The 17,605-nt window shown below is 39.9% G+C and overlaps 1 protein-coding gene across 3 annotated transcripts in view; it reads left to right on the top strand.

Annotated features, from left to right (window-relative positions):
* LOC141431444 (uncharacterized) overlaps nucleotides 1-10,450 on the top strand; it is a 36,489-nt gene extending 26,039 nt beyond the window's left edge. For 2 of the 3 annotated variants that reach the window (XM_074092626.1, XM_074092624.1), the window contains exons 2-4: nucleotides 4,645-4,834; nucleotides 6,514-6,714; nucleotides 8,080-10,450. In XM_074092626.1, coding sequence (XP_073948727.1) covers nucleotides 4,645-4,834; nucleotides 6,514-6,714; nucleotides 8,080-8,249 — 561 coding nt within the window. In that variant the 3' untranslated portion in view covers nucleotides 8,250-10,450. The remainder of the gene's footprint in view (nucleotides 1-4,644; nucleotides 4,835-6,513; nucleotides 6,715-8,079) is intronic. The other variant, XM_074092627.1, reaches the window with a different exon arrangement.
* The last annotated feature ends 7,155 nt before the right edge of the window (nucleotides 10,451-17,605 follow it).

The following is a 17,605-nucleotide window of genomic DNA, read 5'->3' as shown; positions in this document are numbered from 1 at the left end:
TCCAATCGAGTTCGCTTCATAATAGGTTTGGCTGATACGTTACCATATATATATTTCGAAATAATATCTAGTGTTAAATTAAACCTTCGAATATACTGTCTGATCTGATAGCAAGGCCGGCCGTGATTTATCTGTTCTACCGTGCAGCATTATGTGTAAGTCAAAGTCAAAGTCAAAATATCTTTATTCAATTTAGGCTAAAACAAGCACTTATGAATGTCAAAAAAAAATCTACCACCGGTTCGGAAAAAACTCTGTTGGGAAGAATCCGGCAAGAAACTCAACGAGGTATATTTTTTTAAACAGTGTAGAGAACAACCCATTGGATAACATATCTCAATGAAGCTGGTTTCGATAGTGACGCTCGCCAAAGTTCGAAGTCCGCATCGCGACTTTGAAAGATTACCTACTTACTGTGACCAAAGTCTCATTGTTTACACACAAAATACTGTTTACAATGTTTTTATATCACATTTAAAACCGAACAAAATCGCGGCAACATTGCATCCACCGAAAATTCGAAAATGCCGCCAAAATTCCGCTGGCAGCCGCCTTTTTTTACGCGCGAAGCCGCACGGCAAAGGACTTGAGTCAATCATCAGCCAAAAAGAGGATGCAAATTAAAATATTAAGACATCACTATGGGCAAATATAAGTAAATGGGATTCTTTCAGTACCGAAGACACAAAAAAGCCTACTTCTTGAATTTATTCGTAGGTGTGTTTGATCTATCGCCTCTCAAGCAGAGGGTCGTGGGTTCAAACCCCGGCTCGCACCTCTGAGTTTTTCGAAATTCATGTGCGGAATTACATTTGAAGTTTACCACGAGCTTTGCGGTGAAGGAAAACATCGTGAGGAAACCTGCACAAACCTGCGAAGCAATTCAATGGTGCGTGTGAAGTTCCCAATCCGCACTGGGCCCGCGTGGGAACTATGGCCCAAGCCCTCTTGTTCTGAGAGGAGGCCTGTGCCCAGCAGTGGGACATATACATATAGGCTGAGATGATGTGTGCATATTACGTCATAATGTCTTCGTTCGCCTTAAAGTTCATGGAAAATTTCAAATATAATTGCGCACCTAAATTTCGATAAACTCAAAGGTGCGAACCCGGGCTCGGACTCACGATCCTATATTTGAGAGGCCATAGGTCAAACCACTAGTACCATGAACCATGACTTACTCATAATTTTATTGCTTAATTGTAAAAGTATCAAACACAAAATATCCCTCTTCTTAGTCACAACACTCTTGACGTCGGCGTTGTCGCTTGAGAATCAGTAGTCAACATTCCTGACGACTTTCGTGGGAAAAGAGCGTGGTGCTTTCCGCTTGCCTTGCCTTCCACACCGCAGAGCTGAAATCCCACCCTGATGTGAGTGATAGCATCCAAATTTCGCACACAAAAACAGTCATTTGATTGCGATCGAGAGCATCAGAAACGTTAGGCAATACGGCAACAGGTCTCTTAGCCGCCTTTCACGACACCCACGGGAAGAGGATGAGTCCTATTCGAAACCGGGAACGGCACTGATTGGAATGTAAAATGTAAACAAGTATAATCCTCGTGTTTATTTACTTGGTAGTAGGTAATCGTTGTTCAGGATATCGATGAATATACATAATTAGAATGCAAAATGATCTCATCTTATGCGCAGACGCTACCGGTTCAGGGGCCATGGATTTACTCATTAATTTACTCTAGCCACTCAGTGTGGCCACTTAAATGTTTTAGAAATCGATAAAAATGGACAGCCATAACATAAATTGAATACGGTACTGAACTGATGCGTTGCCGGCCCTTTGAGGAAAGAGTATAGTCTCGTTTTTTGAAGATTTCCAAGCTATACCGGTCCGGCAATACAAGTCCTACCTACTTAGATAGTACCGCTGCAAGCTGATTCCAAATTTTTATCGTGCGTGGCAAAAAGTTCCGCAAGAAATGGATTATAAAAAAAAAACCGTTTATTTGGGATGCCACGTGTGTGGACACTTTGGCGCCGTCTCATCTTGCTAAGACATCATTGAAGGCTGGTGCGGCGGCTGCAACGGCCAAAACAGCAAAATGCCGTAAATATGAGAATCTGGCAAACAATTTAATATTTGCGGCTTTGTAAAATACATTTTCGTTGACTGATAATTTAGCTATTTTGCTTAGCACTGTTTAGTTTGTTTTTATTGCATATTTATTTTTAAGCAGAATATCGGTTTTTTTGCTGTAAGCTATGTTGACCACTGATAGCCTTGGGCCTTTTACTGCATTGCACACAAAGAATAGAATATTTTCATTTTTAGTTTTGACTGTTTTTTTATTTCTGTTATCTTAATAGTGTGTTACCAAATACACGCTTTACCTATCTTGGTGTGTTAGTAATTTGAGAAACAAGACAAAGGGATATAACTACATATTATAGTTCATTTATCCTTTTGTAAGATGTTGCTATTTTATACTTTATTATACCAACTAAGTGGTCCGACGCATCGGGTGACGCAACTACATAGACGAAAGGTCGTGGGACTGGTTTGTGATGGTGATGATAAACAGATTGAATACGTTGAGGCGTTTAATACCATTAGTTGTGGCGCTCCCACACCGCACACACGAGGCAATGAGAGCAGGTGTAGTCGAACAAGAAATTTAGGCTGTAAAACATCAAATGCTATTTTTTAACCTCCGACGCAAGAAGAGGGGTGTTAATATTTTAAAAATATAACATATGTACTTTAGTTTCTATTAACCTTAGACGACCGACGACGACGCAGTAATGTGCAGTATTTATGTATCCCCCTACATTTCCTCTGAAATGTATACTGACAACCTTAATCTAATATCTATCCACAAATTGTGACAAAAACATATTCATTCGATGTTCCAAATTAATGTAACCATTTTTTTTGTCACAATGTATGGATAGATATTAGATTAAGGTTGTCAGTATACATTTCAGGGGAAATGTAGGGGGATACATAAATACTGCACTAGAGGCATACATGTTTCTGTCAGGTTCGGTGGATACCATGTTTGTCACATTCTATGGCTACTTAATTATAGCATCCGTAGGGATACATAATTTTGTAAGATTAACTTGGATACATCTCTTTGTAGTTGACTGTACGAACCTAGAACTAGTAGCCATATTGTGCACGTCCTTTGTTTATCTATTACTTCATAAGAAGGCGCTTGCCAAGTATGTCACCCGTAGGACTTAACGAGATTACTAAACAGCAATGTAAAACAAAATCTATAAGCGAGAATGTGAATGTATGTGTTTACATAAATAGATATATAAAGAGTTCAAAGAGTTTTATTTATTGTAAGAAAATAGAGAAACAAAACTAAAGTTACATTTTTTGAGATACTCTTTGAAGTAGGAAATGTTTGGCCCCTTCCAGCGCTGGTTATGTAAGGAAACAATGCGAACTGTGAAAAAAAAAATGGTATAAAAAAATTACTGGTCGTGGGTTTTCGCTAAAAATATTTTTCTGATTTATTTCCCAATTGTTTAACAGGCATGGACGAACGATTTTTTTTCTGAAACTGTAAACTAATAGGATATATTTCAGGTCAATCGTGTAGAACTTCATAGGCTTTTTATAACGATTCTGAAGCACCTAACTTTCGCTTACGATTCGTTACTTTTACGGGTATCCCGTGAAACCATATCGAAAATAGATAGATAGATAGATGTCGCTAGTGCTGCTGATTAAGTAGCGTAGTGGAAAAAAGCAACCTGAGATACGTGTGCATAGGAGAAATTCGTGTCTAGACTCCTGTCCAGCAGTGGTGTAAAGGTTAAGGTATAGCACGCAGCACGGATTGCTGAGGACCTGGGTTCGATTCCCAGCGCCGGTCTCTTTTTCTGTTTTTTTTGTGCATCTATGTCTCAGTTTGTATTTTCCTAACTTAACTTACCTACCATCCATCCGTCTAATGAGACAGGAAATTAATCATTTAGGAAAATATTTTTGATTAAAAATTATAGAACGAAAAATTACATTTAGGGAATTAGATTTTTCCTTGAGAATGTGGGACGATCCTTAAACACTTATAAAGCTTTACCAAGTTACGAAGAATTCAAACGTTCACAACATTCGTGGATGGGTGACCTTTTTTTTTTGTAGATTAAAATGCCAGCTGCCAACTGGTCCGGAGTCGTTTTGGTGCAACCACCTCGGTTTATATCCGTGTTGGTTGTTTTATAATTTTTTTTTGCATTTTTTAGCCGATATAATAAAATACTTCAAGTTATATATAAGCGCCTCTTTCCTTATGATTTTCATATTGTTGATATTTAATATTGGTAGGTTGTGCACGACTGTTATAAAAGACTTTTAGATGATCTCTGATAATATGTATTATAGACGATGGTGACGTGACATTTTCTGTAAAAAAATATGTCAGAGTTCGAACTCACAATCAGTTCTTTTGTTTTATTGAACAGTTAGGTGCTCTGCTCAGTTTAGCTTTGAAAATGAACTTGTAAAAATGTAAAGAGTTTATAGTTTGGTGTGAGTTAAAATTCTGCATGTAGGTATGCGTCACACAGACGTAACATCATACTCTTGAGGCCTCGAAGGAGCAAGTATGGTTGTAGTTCTTTGCTTAATCTAACAATTGTTAAAGCGTTTTCTTCCTGTGTCTTCAGATGCTGTACCCGACGCTGTTCCTCGTGACCCTGGCGCTGTGTGGAGCTGACGTGTCCCACTTGGAGCACGAACCCAGTACGGAGCCGCCCCCACCGAGGCCGTACGCCTTCGCCTACACAGCTGGAAGGTTCCCAGGACACACAGACAGGCACCATGCTGAAGTCAGCGACGGCAGCGGTGTTGTTAGAGGTAATATCATTACGGACTCAAAGACTTCGGCCTACAGTCCACGTAGACCTCGCGTCATACGCACTACATCATTTAAAGCTTGCGTCCTGCTTGCACCCTGCTTAGGAATAAACGGAACCGTGTCCATGGTGCTGAGAATTATTTGTAGGAGCTGCTTGACGATACGATGCGTCTCCGTGGACACAGTTTCGTTTTTTCCCAGGCAGGATGCAAGCTAGCTATCAATTGACGATGTACTGCGTTTGACGTGCGGCCTACGTAGAGAGTAGACCTTTTACTGCTGGATATAGGCCTAGGCCTACCCTAAAGAATGTCACAATGAGCGATCCAGTGCCACCTGAATTTAAGGGACTCCAGGCACAGTACAAAAAAAGAGAAGTATTCCGTCTCGGCAGCGTCCTTGATATAATTACTACGCCGGCTCGGTACACAAACGCGCGATAGGGCTGCCTACTCTACTAACTGTCACTCTTCAGTTATGTATTTGATTTGATAATGTCACATAAAATTTAAAGTAGGAGACAAAGTTAGGAAAGATTTAAAGATGGACTAACATAAATGCATTTTACGTTATTTTACTAAACCACAAAACGTATTATGTTTTAAACTGTTTTATTTGGCTTCATCACTACGTAAATTTGTTACCTACAAATTAGCTACGGAGAAGTTTTTGCGCCTCTTCTGGGATGTGCAAAAAGCTTTATTGTTGAATTTAAGAGTATAAAAATTCGCATACTGATAAATAACTGCAATGTAATAGATACGTTTTTATCATATTATATTAGATGAATTTAAACATCCGTACACCGAACAATACTATTTTATATCGTCGTGACATATTAAGGTACGTAATAAATGCGCATGAGTCCGTAACTGCGGAGCACTGGCGACTGATAATTGCCGAGGTACCTATTTCAGGGGGGTGTCACTAGGCCATTCCGCCGCCGAGCTACAAGTACATACCGGGCCTCCCCAACGTTGAGGCGATTCAGTGCAACTCAACGCGTGCGAGTGAACACGAGTTATGCGATAGACAGAGAAGCATAAAGTAGGCACGATTCTTATGCCTAAACGTCACTTTTGTACGGCAGTGAAGCTTCTGTACTTGTACTATTACTTATTCTGTGCCTATGCTGAGAATTCGTGGCGCGCAGGCATAACTCGCGTTCCGGCCATTTGTATGAAATCGGTGTACTGCTCTTTTTTAGCACTGTGCTCCTGGGACTTTCACCAGGGGCCACATTGTCCATCGCGTATTCAACACCTCTACGAGTATCTACCCTCATCCTATATCGTGTGATGGAAAGAAGCGGTGAAAACGATTGTGATTCCGGATTCGTCAGACAATTGAGGCATCAGTCCACCTTGCCTACTCACACTGCGTCTACCAATACGTTTATTTGTTTGGATGTGTAGGAGTTAATATCCAGACCTAAACTGAAATGGAAATGGATTATGGGAAACGCAGTGATTCACCATTTGCATCTATTAAACTTGTTTCCTTGGCACGCATTTGCATTGCAGATGTAACTAAAATATTGGATACAGACAGATATTTAATTCCTGTTTGCTCGAAAGAAATGTTGAGCAATCGCCACTATGATAGCTCCCAGCTCCATTCATTCATCTTCTATATCTATTTCAAAATCATCTCAAGTTTTACTTCTACCGTATTTCAGGAACTTTCTCCTACGTAGACCCTCGGAACAAGGTTCGGAAGGTCGACTACGTAGCCGACAAGGAGGGTTTCCACCCGATCCTGAGCGATGCGCCACCAGAACTGCCCGCTGACTCCGAGTCCGTGGCCAAAGCTAAGAACCGCCACTATCAGCTGTACGCTAAGATTGCTGAAGAACATGCTTCGTATCCTCACCCTGCTGGTAAGTTGTTTATCATTATCAGACGGTTAAAAGACGTAATGGTCTAGCGGTTCGACCTATGACCTTTCCAGCAGAAGGACGTGTGCTCGAGCTCACAACTGAGTTTTTAGATCTGAGCATTGGCGTGCAGTGGGGGTAAGCAGCGCCGCGGCGCGCACGCACTCACCAATACCAAGATTGACAACACTAGTACTGCCTATCTGAGCTGGATGCCATAGGCCATATCTGACCCTAGCCATATTGTCTAACACCCATGCCCGCATTTAGGGCCGGATTAAATAATGCCACTTAAGGTGATTTTTCACCGACGAGACGAGAGTTAAAATTTGTATGGCGGCACCTGCGGCGGCCCGCGGCGGAGAATGCATACTAATTTCAATTCTCGTCTCACCTCGCCGGTGGAAAATCATCACTATACCGTTTGACAGAATGCTGAAATAAAAGTGAATATAATACTGAGTATTAGCTCGACATGTTACGGGCTGATTCGTAGCCATTCCTCTTAGGAGCAACTCTCAGAGCTCTTAGGAGGCTGAACTGATGTCGAGCTAAACTCGATTTAAGACGTGAGTTATCCGGTACAATATAATTTAATATGAGTGAGTCTCACGGTAGTTTCATGTTCGAAATACTGAGCGTGTTTTGTTCTTTAAACGAGGCCTAGCAGTTTGTCCTTATGATTTGCCAACGAGTTATAGATGCTTCTTAAGTCTTCGAAGGTCTATTAGAAACTTCTGTCTGAACTTAAATTTGTCAACGTGGTGATGAAGATGATCAAACTAAAGCCACGTACGGATCCATTACGGAGCTTTCTGCTTACTGTCCCTCTTTCAAACTCTAAATTCTATATTTTTACTCTTATACTGTCCAGGCCACTCGGTCGTGGAACTCCCTGCCGATAGACTTAAGGCACGCTAAGTCCTTGCCACAGGTCCTTGCCTATCTTTAAGTCTATTCTTCAGGATCACTATCTGTCATCTTGCGTATGAATGTTGATACAAGTTTTTTCATTTGGATTTCTTGTGTATTGGATGTGTATTGTATAGTTAGTTTAATGTATTCTTGATATTGCTATTCTACTGTAAATTGCACCACCTGCTAAAATGTATTCCTTCCTTTCCGTGTATTGTAAAGGTTGCCTGGAAAAGATCGCTCTGAAGCGATAAGGCCGCTTATTGCTTACCTTGATAAATCTCCATATATCTGTGTTTTCTGTACTGCTTACTATGTGTTGGTGTACAATAAAGAGTTATTGTATTATATTGAACTCTCGATGTGTAAGTCCGACCAGCAATTGATCTGTTTTTTCTTTCCCGATTATTAATTCACCACTCGCTGCTGACAACCAATCACGTAACGTTTCAGTAGCCGAAGCAGCTCTGCCGCGCCAATCAGCAGCCGTCGTGGCAGCCACGGCGAAGCACGCCGAACTTTTCCGAGTGATCGCTGAACAGCACGCTCGCATCGCGGCGGAGAGAGAAGCGTTGCAGAAGGAAGAGGAGAGCCTACCCCTACAGGAGCTGGAGCACGAGTGAGAAAGGGACGGGAGATTTGGAATATGATGATCTAATTGATAACATGTGGGGTGAAAATTATAGTGAAAGAATGTTGGGTTCTTGACAATGTTGCCCAAAACGTTTAGTTTGTTTCACAAGAGCTGGCACGAATGAATTGAATGAGTGAACGATAATGTCTATGTGTGCATCACAAAATAATTAAATACAGAGGTTGATTCAATAAGTGACAATCTCGTCTCATACTATAGAACATCGTTGTAGAGGCACGAAAGTAAGCAATACATGAACGAGTTAGTTTGAAGTTCGATAATCGAGTTCATCTATTGCACTTTTGGCCGAGACTTAATATTTGCTTTTCACGATCACTGCGAGGAAATAAAAATGGTGGCACCCCTCCAGCACGCCAGCACGCCAGCCCAGCACGCCAGGAATGAAATTCAGAAATTATATTCTTAAAAGTCGTATCGTATTATGAAATACGTATATTGATACGACCTGTTTTCGTAATGTGTTACATTGTTGTCGTGTTTTGCGAGCCATAAATGAGTCGCCACATTTTCGAGCAGTGTCGTGAAATATATTTATATTATAAAGTTATGAAATAAAAACTATATGCTAATAAAATATTTGTAGCAAACAGACAAATTTACTTTTCTGTCATTTGTCGTACCTGCGTATAGGTAGAGTCATTCACGATGACGCGTGCTGTGGTTCTTATTACAATGTCATTAATGGCTAATTTTGACAAAATCACGCGACTTCGTGGATGGCACTAGGTATAGTCCTAATACTCGTAATGTGCTGATTAGGTATACTATGTGATTCATATTCTTTTTATGAATAACGAAAAAGTATTGTGTATTAATTTACAAAATATTAGGCGGTCTTTTTCTAAGACCGGCACTCGCACAGTGACGAGTGCCATTACAATTCATTCATACTAGCTCTTTTTAATCGACCTAAGTATACTAAGAGGGAATAACTTGATATGGGACAAGTTTCTCTAACAAATTATTACATTCATTCATTTGTATAATTAAAACAAATATTTTTGTGTTTCAGCCCCAGGGGTATAATTATGAGTGGAAGTGACAAATCAGTGTTGTTAGCTATTTTTTCACGAGTCGATAGATATTTTGTAAGCTACCAATTTGTAGGAAATTGGTTCCAAATATCGCTATTAGGAAAAATGTGGAACAAATCGCTCACGTTACTTATTCCCAAAAGTCGTCAGTTTTAGCGACTAACTTCCCAAGTTGGCTTGTGACGAATCCCCAAAACATTATCACAGCTTGTTATATTCCGAATCGAACTGAATTCTAGAAAATTATTGTAAGAGGATCAACAGAATATTAATGACTTACTTTTAAAAACAATGTCGGCTTGCTTATGTGTGTAAGTAGCTAAGGAAAGACGCCTAGGTAGGTACCAACAGCCAAATATGTGGTCTACCACCCTAGAGTTGATAATCGTTAGCATGTCATAAAACAATAATGCCAAAAGACGACTTTAGCGACATATTAATTTGATAGGAACTTGTTTAAAAATTGGTAGACCACTTATTTGGCTGATGGTACCTAGCGAATAATGTTTTTCCATAATATTTTGTCGGATAAGTTCGTTTTTGTCTTGCTTTCACAATTATAGTAAACTTCAGTAAGCTAGTTGAGATAGCATGATAAATACGATCTGTTCCGACAAAATACGAAAGAATAATATGATTCACTACTTGTACTCAATTTTGTGTATTATTGTAATAAAAGTAAAGTATGAAAGCCGTCTAGCTAACCTAGCCAACAAACAGTTGGAAAACCCCCGACTTTGTTACTTCAAACTTCAATATCTCAAAAATGGCTGAACCGGTTTTGATAAACATGCCTAAGAACCATCGCTGAAAAACTTGCTTTCAATTAAAAAAACCGCATTCATAGTTCACCTGATTAAGAGCTACGGTGCCATAGACAGACAGACAGGCACACACAGACACACAGACATACAGACACACTTAGCGGTCAAACTTACAACGCCCCTATTTTTGGGTCGGGGGTCAAAAACTGGCATTGAAAATCGTAAATACTCTGTCATTGTCAAAATTAAAATGTTTAAGTACACACAAGTAATGTAGGTACAATATTTTGTATAATTTTCTATTTTTATACGACGAAATTGCCATATCGAAATGTGAACGAGGTCTTGTAAATAAAATGATTATTAATTTGCATCTTTTTTTTATTGGACACGCAAACGCAGGAGTTGCCGGTTGTTACATCTAGCCCGAACTGTCTGGAATTGAGAAATAAAAGGTAAAATATACGAGTAGCCTTATGTAGCTCAATTTGGAGAACATAAACATCGAGTAAGATTATTATAGGTACAAATCCGCCAAATATGTGGTCACCTCCCTAAGGTTGATAATCGTTTGCATGTCATAAAACAATAATGCCAATAGACGTGTCTGTCAACTTGAAAGTTGGACTTTAGCGACATATTCATTTGATAGGAACTTGTTTAACAATACCTCTCCTTGCAGTCGGGTAAAAATTGATAGACCACTCTTATTTGGCTGATGGTACCTAACTACTTATATATGTAGGTATGAATGTAAAAAGCCATGGTGTAAAGTACTTTGACTTATGGCCTCCCAAGCAGAGGATTGCGGGTTCAAACCCGGTGTCGTATATTGAGTTGCTCTAAATGCATGTGCGAAATTACATTCGAAAACCATTGTGAGGAAACCTGCACTACGCTGCGACGCAGTTCAACGGTGAAGTTCAAGATTTGCACTGGGCCCGGGTGAGAACTACGGCCCAAAGCCCTCTTATTCTGAGAGGAGGCCTTTGTCCAGCAGTGGGACGTACTTAAATAGGCTGGGATGATGATGATGATGATAGTGACTATGGACTTACTGGAGGGTGGTGGTGGTGGCGGTGGGCCCCCGCCCCCGCCGCCGCCGCCGCCGCAGGCCGCCTTCTTGGGCTCGGTCAACCCGGCATGGCCGCCGATACCCATACCGCTCTGTCAAACACAACACCATGGTTGCCTTATAGAAGGAACTGAATCAAGCACCAGGCTGGGACCTTGTCGTTGTAGATGTCATATTGATATATTTTATATCTGCCGCAGATATAATAGTGAAATAAGAAGTAAAATAAAAAACTTGGTTTTTTCAAGTCGATATTTTTTGTTTTTGTCATTTAAAACTCTTTGCTTGTAATGTTTTAAAATGGAGAATTAAAAAAACTGTAAAAAAACGTACTAGTGCGGTAAAATGAACTTACGAGCCATGTATACATCCTTTGAAAGTGAGTTTTTCGAGCAGATGTATTGAAACTCAGTTTTTGACATTTGACCAAACATTCCACGATACCAACATTGGACGCCCACCAACGAGACGGACGGATGACCTGGTTAAAGTCGCGGGTTCACGGTGGATGCAAGCCGCTTCCAACCGAGGCATGGAGCTCTATGGGGAAAGCCTATGTCCAACAGTGGACGTCCTATGGCTGATATGATGAAGATGATGGTGATGACCAAACATTGGTATGCGTAAAACTATGTTAACACACGATATAGAAGTTAGAACCAGTTATGTACAGTCACCAGCATTAATATCTGCCACACCGGAGCGTGCAAAAATATCTGAAACTTCCTTCCGGCCCTAGAAATAGAGTCGTATTAGATATTTATGCACGCTTGTTGTGACAGAGATAGGTGCTGGTGACTGTACTACTTACCACAGCGGCAAACACGATCGCCAGCACAGCCATAAGCAAAGCGAGGTACTTCATTGTCAAAATGTCACTTGTGTCGCTTCCATCCACCTACACTCTTTTATACCAAAGCGACAGGAAACCCCATAAACTTCAACGACCTTCCTCATTTTATGAAAATTATGATATTTATAATAATTAGTAAATAATTTTGACGAGCAACAGAGCGCAAAATATTGACGATTTAGATAATTTGCGTTTTTATAAAGTAAGTGTCAATTATTGTAGAGTTATAACCAGTTCCAGTGGTCGCGCTAACCTACACAGGAGAGGTCGTATCTGAAGAGGTACTTCAATGAAGACCCGGGAGGATGTTTATGAAAATACAATTCGTAAGCGATGTTAATTTGTATGGATGCAAAATGATCACTCAAAAAAAATTGTAAATAGGTAAGTTTTTGGTAAAAAATCCATTTTAAATACAAGCTTTTTTTGCTGACTGTGCTTTTTACTGACTGTACACCTGACACTAATTGACCTAGTCCCAAACTAAGCAAACCTTGTACTATATGGATACTAGGTATTGGATAAACATACTTAGATATATAGATAAATACATACTTGACTGTACTCTACTGTCTGTTTGTTGACTGTACTTACATTTGTCACCCAAACTAAATTTGCATACCAAATTTCAAGTCGATGCCGTTGAAGAGTTCCATCCTGTGAAGACGATCCTGGCCGGACCACCAGGATGTCACTTCCGGGATCTTTTCTAACTGCCATAATTTTATAAGTCATAATGTAATGTTTGTCATAATTTTTTCCGCTGAAACCATACATTTTCCATAATTTTTTAAATGGTTATCCTGTGGAACTCTAAAGGTTAGGTTAGGTTAGGTTTGTTTATAACAATTCTGAAAAATAAATGGTTTCAGAGAAAAAATAATTATGTCAAACATTACATTATGACTAACAATTTTCTACCTGTCGATAAAGACCCTGTCACTACAGATTACTGTATTGTCACGCAATTTACATAAGTGTGCCAAATTTCAAGTCAATCCAACTACTGGAAGTTGGTCGAATTTTACTCGCAAGATTTGACTACAGACAAGACAGACAGACATACAACTGGACGGGTTTCAGGTGACACTAAATAAAAGCTTGTATTTAAAAAGGGTGGTAATTTTTACAAACTCCACTCCGTAAGTATTTACAGCCTTATTCATAAAAAGTTAGAGCCTCCTTGAAGGCTCCTTGAAGGCCCGATGCTAAAAAACATGATTCATAAACGTCTGTTAGCGCTAATCAGTCGATCAAGGCTCTGCTAAAGTTAGAGGATCGTAGACCCTCCTTTATCTCTCTGCTAAGTCACAAAATGGCCGCCACGAGTTTGAACAGCTGACTTTGACTAGAGCAAAGAACCATAGGTACCGAAGATATTTATAGTGAAGGCAGGGCTACGCAGATTAAAAAAAAAACAGGAAAATTTATTTTCAGGAATTTGTATTTAAAAATCCTCTAAATTAGCAACAATAAATATGAAAAAAAATAAGGATGATTAACATAATTATGGCTTTTTGCACAACATAAACATGCGGATCGGAAATGGCGGAAAAACAAACATCTCGCTTTTTATTTTTCTTCCTGGTAATTTGCTGTCACTGCTGTCATTTTTTTTTAAATTATCGATTAGGCCATTTTTTGTCTTTGATTTGTCAAGGTGGCCAACATAACGCGTCTAATCCGTCTATCAGCAGCTCAACAACTAGCAGACTGCTAGCAAGCGTTTATGAATCATACTTCTTGACAACCGTCTAACAAGCTTAATCAGTCTGCTAAGTAACAGACCGATCAAACCTCAATTAAGGATTTTTTATGAATAAGGCTGTTAATGTTTAAAAATAAATGCACATGGAAATTAAGAAAGGGTGTTCATATACTTACATGGTAAATGACGTTGTAATTTTTGAGAAATCCCTCGGGATTTAATGCAAAATTACGAAATTTCATTGCAAATGCGAGATCTAGTGAACGAGAGTGCCACGGGGAAAGGTTATTTATAAATAAAATACAAAAGAAATGCTTCTTATTTAATTGATCGTATAATGATGCGGTTCGTGTTCATTCTGGATTCTAGCTCGAACTGTCTGTAATGGAAAATGAGCATGTTACGAGGAAATATGTACAGTCGACCAATTTTATTTCTAGGCCACGGACGGACGGACAGACAGACAAACAGACAGACATGGAGAAACTATAAGGGTTCCGTTTTTGCCCCGGAAGGTCTTGCTCGCTCGCTTCAACATATTATTATGGGTTTTAGGAGGGTTTATGTTAGGAATATTATGCTTTAGGTAATTAGATTTTAGAGTGATCAATATTAGGACAAACTTGCTTTAGGATTTTAAATGAGTATGCGCATAAATTATTAGGACAAACGAGTAGTATGCCATTCAACAGTATGCCAAACATTCTCGGCCAAACATTTTTAGGACAAAAAACGTTATGCGATACGACAGGCAGGCCCTGAAACTTCATAGTCAGGTTCTCTATACACTGAGCTATCTGGTCGTCTTATCATCATCATATCGGTCTATATACGTCCCACTGCTGGGCACAGGCTTCCTCTAAGAATGAGAGGGCTTGGGCCATAGTTTCCACGCAAGTCCCCTTAGTGCAGATTGGGAACTTAATACGTCGTGGTCGTCGTCAGTCGTGTTATGCTGGATACTTACTGGACGGTGGTGGGGGTGGGGGTGGGGGGCCTCCTCCGCCGCCTCCTCCTCCTCCGCCTCTGCAGCCTGCCTTCTTTGGCTCCATCAGACCAGCGGTGCCTCCGACTCCCATGCCGCTCTGTCAAACAGTAGGTACATAGGTATACAAGCTTCGATGTAGCATTACTTAATAAGTATACATTTTGTTAATTTGTAGTGTGTGCTGCGACACACACACACACTCCCAATATGCACACTATATATTATCGTAAGCTTATTAAATAAAAGTGGTATTTACTCGGAAATCCTTGTGTTTACTCGTCTCCCATCGCCCCACATTACATGGCGACCCTGCCAGTGCCGCTGCCTCGCTGCGCCACCAGTTACAAGGACTTGAGTTTCCCCCCACATTACAAATTAATCCCATCGCCCCACATTATAAATTAAAATGCAAACATAATTTAATTTAATTTTGGTAGAAAACCTCATTAGTATTTTTAACCACCGACGCAAAAGAAGGGTGTTATAAGTTTGACCGCTATGTGTGCCTGTATTTCTGTCCGTGTGGCCTGTGGCACCGTAGCTCTTAAGCCGGTGGATCGATGTTGATGCATTTTTTTATTTGAAAGCAGGTTTTCTAGCGATGGTTCTTAGACATGTTTCATCAAAGTCGGTTTAGCCGTTTTTGAGATATTGAACTTTGAAGTCGCAAAGTTGGGTTAGGTTAGGTTAGGATTACTTATAGATAACCAACCAACAAAAAGTTAGAAAACGCCGACTTTGTCACTTCAAAGTTCAATATCTCAAAAACGACTGAACCGTTTTTGATGAAACATGTTTAAGAACCATCGCTAGAAAAAGACAGATATAAAGATTTTTCCAAACAATCCAACTTACCAGCGAGTTATTTTTTCTCATTTCACATTGTCTGTATATCTATATTTTTATAATAATTCACAGGATATGGTAAATTCATCAGTAGTCAAAGATACCGTATTAGCATTAAAATTTGCTACTAATAATAGTCATTGTAACCAAATACGGCTAGGAAGAGTTGATGTACATTCACCTGCAATAATATGTGCCACACCACAGCAGAGTGCAAAAAATATCTGACACGCTCGACCAGCCCTAGGAATAGAGTCGTATTGGGTTTATGCACGCTTTGTTGTGTCAGATATTGTGCTGGTGACTGTACTACACTGACTGTTAAAAGAGTCACTGGGGAAATTTGCTAAGAGGAAAGAGCCGGAGTACTCGTAGCCTAATGGTTTAACCTGTGCCCTTTCAAGCAGAGGATCGTGGCTTCAAATCCGGGCTCTAGTCCAGCTGTTTTAGCGTGAAGAAGTAACAAACATACACATATTAAAAATTAAGGTCTATGCGACTTCACGCTTTCACGTCCTTTTTTATACAAATTTATGCCCACGCGACACTGGGGCACATCGTGATTTATACGTATAATACTATATATATGAACAACATGGACAGCAAGCCGAAACAAGGCGGCCAGCAGGGCTACTACGAAACTCGAAACTCGAAGTTCGTGTCGTTCGGTCCCTCTCGCTCTCGTATTAAATAGTGTAAGTGCCAGAGGGACCGCACGACACGAACTTCGAGTTACGTAGTAGCCCTGCTGTTTGTACGATATAAGGATGTTCAGAAAAGGCACATGAAAAGGTGTTATATTGATCCCTCTCGCTGGGAAGAGCAGGCAAGCCGTCGCTTTGAATGGAGGCGCTTTATAAGGGACAAGGTGACTGAATTCGATTTACAGAGGCAGTTCGATCTGGACATAAAATGTGAAGCTATCAAGGCTAAGCCACCCACAGCCATCTTTTAAGAAAGAAAGAAAGAAAAGAAAGAAAATATTTAATTGCCAACAGTACAAACAATACAAGACAACTATATAAACAATACAAGATAAAATAGTAAAATACAGCACAGATCATATAAAAGGAGTTTAAAAAAAAAGAATATAACTTTGGAAGTAGTCTGTCCTGCGGCAAAAGGAGCAAACTCAGCTAATGCTGCGCTTACGCAGAAGCTGCCAGCTTTGGTTTTCAGTCTGCCCCTGTTGACACATGCTGGAATATTGTCTATAGCGGGTTGGATGGCGGACAAAAGACGGAAACAGTAATACCAGTACAACAATACCTAATACAGATAAAAACGAATACAAAATAATTAAACTAATATTTTAAACTATAAGTACCGTACACTGCTTCAACTTTGCCCTCTGGCCCTAACATTGCCTGAGTTGATTTAGAGTCGATAACTTAGCACTCTTATAGGTTTTAAACTTTTATCTACACGGAATTATTATTACGGGGGGGGAAAAAAGTTTTAAAACCTAAAGGGTGCTAAGTTATCGACTCTAAATCGAATCAGGCAATGTTGGGGCCAGAGGGCAAAGTTGAAGCAGTTCACGGTAAGTGAGAATTACGAAAGTTTACTAAAACATTATAAAAAAAAACCAGAACAAAAAAAAAACCAAAATCCTCAGCAGTCAACAAATTACAGTTTGAGAAGTACCCATTCATCCTTGAGCACAACACTGATCACAACTAGTGTTCTAGTGCAGCTGTTTTCAACTTTTACCACTACTTTGACGGTGTCCTTATGTGTTGCCACTGTTTGCGCACGTTTACGAATAAAATTGGCTATTGGCACATGAACGAGTGAACAAACTTAGCTCTCTCGTCGAATAGTTTTAGCAATCGGCCAGGAGAGCTATACGCACAACATGGTGAAAGTCGTAATGAAATTAATTTTATATCTCTAAGTAGCTTTAAAGGCTAGGCGTACATCTGACATAGTTGAAATTTGAATCATTGATACATTATCTGAACTTACCACGACAGCAAACACGATCGCCAGCACAGTCATAAGCAAAGCTACGTATTTCATCTTGAGAGATCGATGCTGTTCCCAAAAATCCAAC

The sequence above is a fragment of the Choristoneura fumiferana genome, chromosome 9, assembly GCF_025370935.1.
Source record: "Choristoneura fumiferana chromosome 9, NRCan_CFum_1, whole genome shotgun sequence".
Taxonomy (NCBI): Eukaryota; Metazoa; Arthropoda; class Insecta; order Lepidoptera; family Tortricidae; genus Choristoneura; species Choristoneura fumiferana.
This window is presented reverse-complemented; position numbering and strand designations above follow the sequence as displayed.